General features: G+C 43.3%; 1 protein-coding gene across 1 annotated transcript in view; it reads right to left on the minus strand.

The window, feature by feature from the left end:
- unc80 (unc-80 homolog (C. elegans)) overlaps positions 1-12,710 on the minus strand; it is a 41,249-nt gene that overhangs the window by 15,554 nt on the left and 12,985 nt on the right. The window contains exons 17-34 of the mRNA XM_087177706.1: positions 12,426-12,574; positions 11,359-11,522; positions 10,169-10,267; positions 9,718-9,926; positions 7,874-7,980; positions 7,419-7,572; positions 5,555-5,727; positions 5,217-5,429; positions 4,982-5,117; positions 4,635-4,768; positions 4,327-4,504; positions 4,010-4,219; positions 3,568-3,665; positions 3,270-3,473; positions 3,056-3,163; positions 2,811-2,949; positions 2,374-2,555; positions 2,138-2,269 (exon numbers count right to left, since the gene is read on the minus strand). Of these exons, the coding sequence (XP_087033832.1) occupies positions 2,138-2,269; positions 2,374-2,555; positions 2,811-2,949; positions 3,056-3,163; positions 3,270-3,473; positions 3,568-3,665; positions 4,010-4,219; positions 4,327-4,504; positions 4,635-4,768; positions 4,982-5,117; positions 5,217-5,429; positions 5,555-5,727; positions 7,419-7,572; positions 7,874-7,980; positions 9,718-9,926; positions 10,169-10,267; positions 11,359-11,522; positions 12,426-12,574 (2,789 nt within the window). The remainder of the gene's footprint in view (positions 1-2,137; positions 2,270-2,373; positions 2,556-2,810; positions 2,950-3,055; positions 3,164-3,269; positions 3,474-3,567; positions 3,666-4,009; positions 4,220-4,326; positions 4,505-4,634; positions 4,769-4,981; positions 5,118-5,216; positions 5,430-5,554; positions 5,728-7,418; positions 7,573-7,873; positions 7,981-9,717; positions 9,927-10,168; positions 10,268-11,358; positions 11,523-12,425; positions 12,575-12,710) is intronic.

The raw sequence follows: 12,710 nt of genomic DNA on the forward strand, positions 1-12,710 counted from the left end.
GGGAGGGGAGGGGGGGGTGGCATGGAGGGTGGCGTTGGATCAAACAGCACCGAGGTAGAACAGCGGGTGCAGACATACAGAAGATTCAGAATGAGGGAATGCACAAATTAAAACCAAACTGACAGGGTAAATCTGTCAGGAAAGTGTGTGCACATCTATTCTAGGCTTACGGTTACATCTGAGGAGCATTTTGGAATGTAAAATGACTGGACAACACATTAATACAGTAATTCTCCTAATGCCACCCCGAGCATCATGAAGAACACTGTTGAAGTATCGAATAGGAAAGATTTCAATCATGACAAATTGTGACACAGATAAATGTATTCAGACTGGAATTTGGAGAATTTACTGTATATTGTGTACAGTAAATGCCTCACACCATTCCCACGAGTGCTCATATACATACATATCCAAATAAGCTGAACACATGATATGAAAAAACACAGCAAAGTCATTCTCATCTAATGACCATGCATCAACAGCACAACACACACAAAATGTCTGAATGTCCGATGCATGCTGTTATTTTTTTTCCCCTTACAATCAGAGCAAGTATTAGAAATAGTGTGAGTGTGGTGTTGTATCACTGATCAAGATGCAGCTATCTGAAATGACCCATGAAACTACCCCAGATTCTGATCCATGATGAAAATCTACAGCTCCCAATGGCCTAAAAAAACACTCAATGGAGAAAATTTTCCCTCCTGTCTTTAATGATCTGAGGTAACAAGATGCATCAGCACAAACATCCGGGCAGAAATACCAACTTACTATGGTATGGACTGACTGAATTAATGTGGAGTACTAAAAACAAAGACAGTCGATAGATAAATTATATAACATGTGCTTGCAGGTCGTCATCAAAAATCTATAAAACATATTTTGATAATCATGCTTCTTAACAAAAAAGAGAAGAAAAGTAAAAGGAAACACCAAGAAATCTGTTGCACTACTTTCAATGACCACTCTGACCTTAAAAGTGTGTTACAAATATTTTTCTTAAACTAGCAGATTTCTTGGTGCAGTTGTTCACATTACACTTACATAGCAGTAACAAATGTGTCTTAAAGCAGTCTAAAGTGCATCTGTGTCTGATTGTGGTCTATTGTGTGCTTGAGCTGTGGTTCAACTGGATTTAAAGGGTTCCTTCACCCAAATTACAAAAAAAAAAAACCAAACAAAAAAAACATTTAGTTACTTATCATTCATCTAAGCATGCTGATAGTTTTTATTTAATTTGTCCACATTTTGAGCTATCTGAGATTTCTGCTTCCAATTAGTGGCACACGCTGAATTTCAGTTACATTTAAACACGCCTAAGAGTACTTAAGCATAGCTGTACTTTGAGCTAAACGCTAACGTCAGCATGTTAACATGCTCACTATGACAATATGTCGATGATGCACAGAGATCATTCTTTACCATCTTAGTTTAACGATTAGAACTAAGTGCTAATCGTCTACCGAGGTTATTACAATTCATCCTGATGGAGACACAGAGAGTGTCGGCGCCAAATGTCGTGGCAACCCAAAACAGTTCGACAAGAGATTTCAAATTTCAAAATTTGCAAATGTCAACGGTGGTGCTACAGCGAAAGCCGGAGGATCACCAAGCTGAGTAGGATACATCTTCTGGAAACCATGAATGTCTACGCAAAAACTTTCATGGCAATCCATTGTTGTTGTTGAGATATTTCAGTCTGGACCAAGGTGGTGGACCAGGCTAAAAATAACCCCCCCCCGGGGCAAATTAAATAAAAGCAATCTGCATTGTTTTTTTTGGGGGGGGGGTTTTGGGTGAACAATCCCTTTAATTTTGCAGCGCACAGCATTAAATTTACAGTCAGTCTAAAGCAACCTGACCACCCAACCCAGGTCAGGTTGTTTGTGATGTCACATCCACAGGTGCATTTGAAAGTCAGTATGATTTACATATTATGTACGTTAACTACACCTCGAAGTCCAAGCTGATTCAAAAGTAATAATAATAATAATTATAATAAGGTCAGTGTTTCTGATGCATTCAATATAAAACATATTATTATTTTCTATTTGTATAAATAAGTAATAGTAAAGTAAGTTAGTAAATGTACTGAATGCATAAGGCAACTCATATAAACAGGGCTCAGACTTACAGACTGATCTTCATTGATTGGGTCCTGGACGCTGCCAGTGTTCTGGGGCACCCAGGGGGGGTCGAATATGGGGACACAGGGCATGCCCAGTATAGGAGATGGCAGAGTGAAGTTGATGCTGGGTGGAGGAATCTGAAATAAAAAGACAAATGTAGTACAACACGGGTCAAAGTGAGACGGGAGGACGACTTTCCTTTTTGTGGATGTAGAAACATGACAATATGATTATTCCGTACCTTAAAGATCTGCTGGGCTCCTTCCTCCATGCGAGGCCACACCTGGTAGCGGAAACGCCACAGTGTGTAAAACTTCAGGACGGAGTTGATGCGCTGGCAGGCCTCCTGGTGCTGGAACTCGGCCATCATCATTTCGGTCACCGCGTCGGGGACCTTTACCGCACACAGAAGGAACATGGCAGCTGGAGGGGGAGTAAAAAGGGCAAGAGCGAGGACATGAAAAAAGAGGCAGGGATGGAAAGGGCAGGAAAAATGTGGTTGGGGAGAGATTATGACAGAGGGCAAAAAAGAAATAGGAGAAAATGGAGACTGCTAGAATAACATGTCATATGTGTTTTCATAATTTAAACTTCTGAACACTTATAAACTCTGATAGGCACAACAACCTACAGAGGCAACCCACGGATCACCGACACTCAGCCTGACGGTCGACTCACCGGCCGCGGCCGCCATGTGTTCGTCCACGCTCAGCAAGAGCTCCCAGGCCGCAGGCTGGACGTCTCCGTACATGTCGTCGGTCAGGATGGGAGCTGCTTTGATCAGTAGCGAAAGCGGCGCCGGAGACAAGCTCATCACCTGAAAGAAACACGAAGCATTAAATAAAAGGAAAATGGAAAGTACTTGTTTACTTCCTTGACAAAGCTCTGAGGTTAAAAGGTAAAGCATCCAAAAACCAATTCACCTGGTTGCGGATGTACTTGAGCATGCCTGTATCTTTCTTCCCTTCTGTGTTGGAGTCAGTGGGTCTTCTCTTCATGGACGGGGTCCTCAGACAAGACTTGTCAGAGCACTGAGGGCAGAGAGACGTTTATGAACCACCATGAAGAACTAAACCCATTCCTTTATTGATTCATTCATCCAAGTTTAAAGCGGGACAGACAACTTGTGAAACGAACCTCTTTGTTTTTCTTTGCGCGTGCCCCGATGTTACCAGAGGAGGCGCTGTCTTCCCTCAGGCTGTCCACCGTCTCGCCGTACACAAGCTTGATGGCGCGGACCAGACGGGCGCAGGAGCGGCTGTGGTGCTGGTAGCAGTGCGGATGGCAGAAGTCTATATGGGTGCAGATGAAACTCTGCTGGTTGCACAGCAGGATCATAATCTGAGAGAGGAAAAAGGGGAGGGGAGGGGAGGGGAGGTCAGTATGTAAGAGGGAAACACACGGGTACACGATCCACACATACTGATATACGTACATGGAGCCAGGACATGTTGCGGTGGTAATTGTCCTCTGCTCCTCCTGAGCTCGGACCCTCTGGCTCTATGCTGGGTTCACTGGTGCTGAAGGGACTGCCTGCAACCAGGGAAAAGGACACACATATTACAACAGAAGGAAATATCCAAGGTCATTTCCATTTCTTAATAAATGCTATAAAACAAATGAGACTTAAATGAGAGTTAAATCACAGGCCACTTTTCCTTCCTAAATCCTGTATCTTGCTGTTGTGAACAGGATGCTGTTAATTAACCCCCTGCTTTCTCCTGCATCGTTCATTGTACAGTTACAGCTTTTTCTATTTATCATTAAAGAAGAGAAAGCACATGCTTAAAGCAGTATTCTCACTGCCGTCCATCCCAACAAGCTCTACTTCCTTTTAATGAACAACATGAATGACTTGAATGACTCCACGACTTTACCGATGTCAGTAACAGTGTCCCTGCTGTGTGTTTGCGACAGCAGGCCCTCCTCGTTCTCCGACTCCGAGTCCTGCCGAGACAGCTTGGTGCTCTTGAGGCTCCCTGCCCGGCGTATGGAGGACAGGGAGCCGCCCTTCTTCACGCGGAAACTGCGGGCTCCTTTGATCTGAAGCAGCCGGGAGCCTCCGATGCGAATCTTACGGATGGGTGCTGGGGAGGACGGAAGTGGGGAGAGATTATCTGCAACCATCAGTGAGTAATAAGCAAACGGCAGTAACAAAAACGAGTGAGCCGGTGTGTGTGACATCGGGTCTCACCCTGGGTTTCCTGTGTCTTCTTGTCATCGCAGGTGGTGTCCGACTTCAGCGTGTGGCTGCTGCTGTTCAGCGAATCGTGTCCGTCCTCGTCATCGAGGATACCTGCAAAGCTGATCTTCCTCTCGTAGCGATGGCGGCCGAGCTCCGGGTCCAAGCGCAGGCGGCAGCTGTCGAGATCCTACAAGCGGATATGTGAGCATCATCAGTGCAACATATATCCGGTGAATGTTTTAGTGCATATTTTTGATTCATGTTTCCTTTGGAAAAATACACAAACTGAATGCACGGGTTACTGTGGAAGTACTGACCACAAGTGGCTCAGTGCGCGGGCGTGGTAAGCAAGGAAATGTCTCTCGCAGGAAAGTGGTGATTTCCAACAAGAGCTGGCAGGCAGCCATCTTTAGAGCAAAGGGGCAGCCACATTTTGTAGGATTGACTGTGTCTTCAGGCAGAAATTGATGTAAAATAAAATGACATGGTTAGAGCATTAACATGTTTTTGTCACCTTGTAAAAAACTTTGTGACATGTAATTACATAAAAAAGATGCATAAGTAAAGGATTTAAAAAACCCCAAAAACAAACAAATCTAAACTATAATTTTAATAAAACCCTATCCACCAAAACTGTGTCATGAAACACCACAATGCGACTCACTGTCGTCTAAATAGTCTTCTTCCTCGTCTTCTTTTCTCATTCTCCGTTTGGTCTCTTCATCGTAAATGTAACCCAGAATGTTGGCAGGGCTCTCGCTGTCAGAGTGACAGAGTTCACTGAGCCTTGTGCCGATCGCCTGAGCAGATTAAACACACAGAGACACGCGCTCTTACATTTAGCGGAACATCATTATTAAGCGTCACCTTCTATAATCTGTGAAATCTTAAACACTCACGTCTCCCCACTGGCAGAAATGTTTGGCAGCGTTCCACTGGAGTTTCTGGTTTCTCTTGTTGCCGACAATAGGTGATCGGCCCCTTGACAGCCCTCTTTTGGTAATATTGACGTGGTGGCCTTTCATCCACTCTGGCCAGTTGCCACGGTTACAGCGGTGGACGAATCTGGCGCATTCCAGGAAGAGGGAGGCCCGGGCCACAACTGGAGCTTCCTGAAAGTAGCAGAAAGTAGATAAAGATTTTTTTTTTTTAATGTAATAGCTTTTGAATGCGCAGAACAGCCCGAGGTGACATGCATTTACAACTCCATGCATTGTTTCCAGAATGAAAAACACACCAGGTCCAGAGCAGCAGCGAGGATGGAGGCGTCAGGTATGGTCCCCGGCTCACAGCAGTTCAGGAGAAACTGGAAGCGTTTCATACCCTGTCGAATGGCGCCCAAATTCACCACGTTCTTATTCTTCATGGCCTCCTGACTGGCTGCTAGACGCTCCTGAAAGCCATGGGGACCTGGAGAACAAAGAAGAAGAGAAGAAAAGAGAGGAAGAGAGGAGAAGAGGAGAGAAGAGAAGAGGGTATAGCAGAACAAGTGAAGGGGATATTTTTGGAAAACAAGCATATTAAGGAGCGCTCTTTTGCACTTTTTTCCCCCCACGTGAACAGCAGCACTGAAGATTGCATTAAGACATTGCATGAAGCAACATCACCATCCAGGACATTTAACAAAAAGCACTGAAGAGCCACTGACAAATGAAGCTGAGTGAGAGATGGACACACAGCCACCGGCGGAGGTTACACTTGGATTTTCAATTCTACTTGTAGTGTATGATCTCACCGACACAAATTTCTTTTTGTAGCCAAGGCAACTTTCAGGTCTCTTAAACATTCCATTCTTTTGTTTATTTCCTATATATGACATTGAAATGACAAGTGTAACCGTAGCCGTACAGAAGAAAGCTGTATGTGGACCATTCAGTATTATCGCTTCCCTGAAATTCAGGCATCGGAAAATACCACCAGACATCACCACAGAAGAGACGAGAGAGAGAGCGCTGACAGCGTCATGCTTGACGTAGCACAGAAATATGCTTCGCAGCAGAAAGATGGTTTCATAGATGTGAGTTATTCCCAGACACCTCCTTTCCTCTCTTTCCACCGTTAAATGAAACAGAGAGGAAGGGGTCGATTGTTGAGAGAGAACAGGACGTGCATAGTTGGAAAGGAGGGAATGTAGAGTTGGTGAGACAACACACTGTTACGGAAGAATTTTGACTAATGAAATTAGAGTGATCTATTTTCTCATTATATAAGATGCTTCTTATCTTCTGCTTTTTTAGAAAGGATGATAAATTTTAGGGGGGAACTGGAAACAATGACAAGTTGCCATTGGAGAGAAAAACAGACATTTTACACTCCACGAGAAGGTGAGTTTCAACACATCTGAATGTCTGGGTTTGTAAATCTTTAAAATTATATCATTTATATAGATTCATTTTCAGTGTAAATCACCGCATTGATGGCACTAATGGTTTGTTGTGTCTAATAAAAGGAGTACTCCAGCTATTTCTCCAGCACTTCCGGGGTAAAGTTAGGGGACAACATCGATGACATGTTGTAACAGTAGCACAAGCCGAGACGGGTCAGCACGTCAGCAAACTGATGCAGAAATGTCAACTTGCATTTGCCACCATAAGCTACAGGTCATACCAGGCCAAGTAAGGCTGCAGCAGCAAAACCTCAGAGTGCACTGACTTGAGCACGGGGGTGTTTTATTGCTTTTGCATTTAACTTTACATTTGTAAGAATCAAGAATATTACGTTACTTCCTCTGTCAATTGTTACATAGTCTTGCTTTTAAAGTGCCACCGCTGGATTGTTTTATGTTAACGTTTTATTGGCTGGTTTCAGGCCAATTATTCTGAAAAATAAAGTGTACTTTTACAAACTAGACATTTTGATGGGTTGAAAATGATACATCCAGGCTAACAGAGTGTAGCAGGCAGCTTTCCGGCGATGGAGAATGGCGTACGGAAGAACTGGCAGAAGGGAACAGACCACGACTTTTTGCGAGGTGAGACAAGGCACGACACCACACCGACAAAACAAAGAGGCTGGGACACAAAGAGAGAGAGAAATAGACAAAAAGGACGATGGGGGGGCGTGGGTGGGCGAGGGGCACCCTGGTGTGGGGGGAGGTCTACCATCTTTCTCTTCTGTGTGGTGAAGCTTGGATGGATTCCTCCTGCCAGACCTCCATTTACCGAGCCGCTTGAAGAAATTCTCCTCCTCGTCCCTGCCGTACTCCGGCCCTGCAGCGCCTCCCTCTGAAAGCTTCACCGCACTGGTGAACTTCACCTACGGCCACATAAAACACACACACACACACACATGGATACACACAAAATGTAGAATGTGTGGCCAAACATGCACAAACCAACTTAGCATCTTATACCAAGAAATAACGATCAAATCTCAATCACAATCTGAAATTTTCTTGCAGACAATTTTGACCAGATACCCAAATTTAGATCTGTACATTTTTTAAAGTAATTTGTGTCTTTCATAATTTATTCATTCAATTAACTGCTCAGTTTTTTTTCTGGTTATTTCATCTTCCAAGATAAATCATCACAGCCTATGTTAGCATCAGCTTCACCTTTGAACTCTGTCGTATGAAGGAGAGTCGATCCACTGAGCTGATATCCAGCAGGTCCTCCACACCGTCAGTCAGTCCAGAAAGAGAGGAGCGCTTTAGCCAGTTGCCTGGAGACACATGGATTAAAAAAAAAAAAAAAAAAAAATGCACCTGAACGAACAACTCTGCAGAACAAAGGAAGGTAACGAAGCCACGAGATCTATTGTACACACTGGGTTATGAAGGAGAGTACACATGCACACACACACACACACACACACACACACACACACACACGGGGGGGGTGGATAGAGGACGGGGGTGGTGCATTCACTCACCGTTATTGCACATATATCACATACAATCAGGGTATTTAAACTCATAACAATTCACTGACTGAGGGATCATTCAAAATTGGTACAAAACAGGAACAAAACCAACTTTTTTTTTGCTTCTTTTAAGGTGACTGAAACAAAAGACCCAGGTCGAATAGTATTTGCAAATACAGTGTTATATTATGGTCATGATGCAAGGTAGATGGAGTGAACTATACTGCCCTATGAAGTCAGAAAAGAGAAAGCTGCACAACTGAAGGAAGGCATTTAGCTTTGTGGAATAAAAAAACTGAATTACCAAAAAATAAAAAATAAAAAATAAAATCAGGAAGCATCCCACCAACTAGCTTCCACTTGCTATAACGCTAGCTTTCTTACTTCAGCTTGTAGTTGGTTGATATGATTTGCAAATACAATTCAACCCGGGTCCGGAACACCGTGCACACTGGGAGAGATGACCAACACAAAAAAAAAAAAAAACAGACACATGACATCGATACTGTATGAAGATGGCTCCACATCCACATACGTAAGACAGAGAGAGTGAGTGGTAGGCGGACAGTCCCACGGCATGCTGAGGCACAAGAAGGGACACAAAACAGACCAAAGAAATGAAGTGACTTGGCCTCGCAGCAGGCAGTGTTCCAATGTTAGACAGACAAAACACATCATGTTTTAGTGAATTTCAAGATGAGGTATGGTCATGGAAATACATACTGTAACCAGAGCTAATATATATATATATATAAAAAAAATGATTTGGATGCTTTGCACTGAGAACAAACAATATTTTCCTGCATGTTGCTTTTAAGGTTAGTATGTAGAGTACGAGCGAAAGAAATTCAGATGTCCTTGACCAAAACTCCAAACTCTTTGGCATGAGCTTCTTTATTTAGCTGTTGAATTTTTTTTTTTTTTTTTAGGTGAAATAAAACCTGTTTGAAAAATATATAGGAAATTTGTTGTTAACACATTCCACAGCTCTAAAACAAAACTCTCCTTTCTTTTCTCTCTTGAAGATTTAAGCCCAGAATGATACGTTTATCTAGATTTTACAGTTGGAAATTTGGTTTGACCGACATTTGATTTGGGTAAATTCGATTATTTTTGTGCCCAAGCCCAAATCCAAAATAAAATAGTGACTGTTCCTGAAAACCCTTGTGATTATTTTTTAATGATCCTAGTCTTTTTTCTCCTTGAAGTTTACAGTCAAAATGTGAGGATTCACAGCTGTGTGCAAATGCAAAGTGGAGTTCTAGTCATGCAAATATTTTTCAGTGACAGTGCTGATCTGGTGACGACCACAGAAACAGTCAGAAATTTTATTGGTTGGCATGAAGCTCTATTGATGAGCAAGAATGACTTGCATTCATAATAATAGCTCCTCCATTAGTGCTTTTTCATCACACTTTAGTCCAAAATTACCTGTCGGTTTTTTGAGTTCTGGCTCTAAAAAAAAGAGAACAATTGAAGGTAAACATTTTTCAGGGTGGTGAGAGGCAGACTTGTTTGCGTAATATGTGCTCGTACCTATAGGCAGCTTCAGTTTCTTGCGAAGGGAAATACGACGGGATCTGGATCGAGAGCGCCGGTCGGTGGTGGTGCCGGAGTGGGCGGTGGTGCACTCTGAGGTGTCCTGCTCCGATTGGCTGCTTGTGTCGCTGGCGGCGCTCTGCGACTTGAACATCTTCCTCCAGAAATCCTTCCTGCCCAGCAGAGCGCCCGGGATCTGTTCTTCACTTGGGGGGGGGGGGAGAAAAGGAAGGTCGGATTTGAGGATAAAAACTTCACAAAAGCAAAGTTTAACATCGGCTTTTTACAAATTTGTATATCTGTTGGTATAAATCTGATATTTATTCTTTATCTAAGGGGGAGAGGAAGCAACAGGTATAGTTTTGAAAGGTTTTCCTATTTTGTGCAGAGAAATGGCAGCTGGGCTCGACATGGTGCTATATGGAGACACTGTGAGGTGAACACTCACTGTTCGGGTGTCTGGGGGGGTCTGCTGGAGATGTAGCTGCGACACTCATCTGCAGCACTGGACACCTGACCCTTCTCCCCGGACACACCCGCCTCTGACCTGCGCACACACACACACACACACCCCGACAAACAGACAAACCAGCTGAACTCTCCTGATGCAGTAGAGCGTACCCGCGTGGAAATAACGTTTAGCATAGCTCCAACGTTTTAGCTCTGATGGGGACTAGAAGAGCGTCATTGAAGCTTTAGATGTTTTTGGCAAAATGAGTTAAGCCATGATAACTGCCTGCTCCACGTGTGGATGGAAACATTCCTAATTTATCAGTCAGTTACCGTTTTGTCAGTAGATTTGCCACTGTTATACTTATGATACTTATATAAAAACCATTAACTGCATTGATTATTTGTTATAGTTTCTAATTACTTACAGTGCATAGTTTTGCATGTTCACAATATTACATAACTTTTTGCAGTAAAAGAAAAGGGAAACACGTAGAAATATTGCATAAAAAATCTGCTAAAACAAGATGTGGTAAATATTTGTGGATATTACAAAAAAAAGAAAAACCTAAAACTTAAAAATAATCAAATTCATAAACAAAATAATTGGTTGATTGATCATCCATATTACATACTCACGTTTTCCATCATCTAAATATTCAAGCTATTAAAATGCCTATTTTTCAAGGTAACGCCACAATTATGTAAATCCTACATGTGCATGTGCCCAGGTTTAATTATATTTTGCTCTTTAATTATTGACCTCATTCATTTCAAAATAGTGGAGGTGGCTCCCGGCAGGGCTGCCCAGTGCTACAGCCACATCATTTTCAAAATAAAAACATCAAATCAGTCACTCAAGCAAGAAAAACAGATGCAGACAGGACAGAAATAAACGTAAAATAAATTTGAAAAAAAAAGGCAAGCAGTGATGAGAAGCATAGCTCTGATTGGTCAGATAAGGAGAAATGTTGAAATAGGATGTCACATAATCAATCACTGTGATTGGATGAGAAATATTTTGTTACATTATAAGGGGGAGGGTTTTAAGGTCTATGCTCAAGTGCATTTCAACAGGAATAGACACATGGTCATTTTTGTCAGTCTTAACTTTTACTAGTTTACGACTTGACAAAAAAAAAAAAACGATGTCATTTAGACAATTTCTGGCCAGTAACTAGCCAGTACCTCTTTGGTCCAGGCTGCTTGGTCTCTTCCTTCTCTTCGGGTTTCTTGGTGGTGGCGACCTTCTCGGCGCTGTCCAGGAGCGCGCTCAGTGCCACCCTGCGGAACACGTTGCCATGGGCCTCCTTAATGAACTGCACCAGCTGGCGGATGTCACAGTACAGACCCTGGAAGGGAAGAGGGTGACAAAGTGAGAGCGAGGCATGTGTGAGTCAAATGGTGTGTGCATGGTAAAGTTGTCTCAGAGGAAGGAAAAGGACGTGAAGAAAACAGTCAGGGCCTAGAATCGGGCTGATATTACTTCACAGTTAGCATCCAACAGTGTGGTTTTTTTCCCCACATACATATATATGCATAAATGTGTGGTGTGCAGGAGCACGCTCGCGTTTTGTCAAGGAACTGGCTCCAGCTTGTGAGTGGGTGGCCTCTGATTCTGTGCCATAATAAAGCCTGCCTTGAGAAAGCCTGTCATCTTCCGCCAACATACACAAGTCATGCCAGCCTCGAGGCGTTGTAGGCACCACAGAGTGGCCGTGGTACCTCATTGCTCTTAGAAGAGTGATCCGACTGTAGCGGGAATGCATGGACTATTTAAGTTTGATCAAAAACATGTAAACAGTGACTCAGTTGGAGGACTAATATAGTGTATTTTGCCTGTTACAAGTTTGCTGTAATAGGTATCAGTTTCCAATTAATGTACAATAAAATAAAAAGTGAAAAAGATCTGTGAAAAATGATCCATTCTGGGAAAGAACAGAGAATGGCTCAATGCTTCTATTAACAAAGTGAGATTAAGTACTTCTCATTTCCAATTCATCATGTATGACACAGCATTAACAGAGGCGACATAAGTGATTGTTCTTCTTTAGGCTCGGCACAAGATGAGCCATTAATAATTCAGCTACAACATCCTGCGAGACGAAACACGAGTGTCTGAATCTAAAGGGAGTACAACTGATATGTGAGGTGCAGACTGAATCAAGGGAGAGCCACAGAGATGGATAGTGGAGATGAAAAATAAACAGACATGGAGAGAGGCAGATGGGCCGATGACTTCACACACCACTCACCAGGTTCTCGGGGCTGTGCAGCTCGTGTGTGGTCGAGGCGCAGCGGGTGATGAGACACTTGAACATGCAGCCCACCACCACCGCCTCCATATTCTGGGCCACGGACTTGTTGTCCCCCGTGGTGAAGTTGTTCCCGAAGCCCGCCTTGTCTGGAAGCAACAGGGAAGCGGGAGAGACCACGGATCACACAGGGGGGCGGTTTAGTCAGCGAAGGGAGACAATTATTGACAGCTGACCAGCTTGAGTATAGAACAGTGAGCCCGTACAACAGGGAGGGAAGGGGGG

This window comes from Seriola lalandi, unplaced genomic scaffold, assembly GCF_002814215.2.
Source record: "Seriola lalandi dorsalis isolate HSWRI2012SDOR001 ecotype SW California unplaced genomic scaffold, Sedor1 jcf7180002054630, whole genome shotgun sequence".
Lineage (NCBI taxonomy): Eukaryota > Metazoa > Chordata > Actinopteri > Carangiformes > Carangidae > Seriola > Seriola lalandi.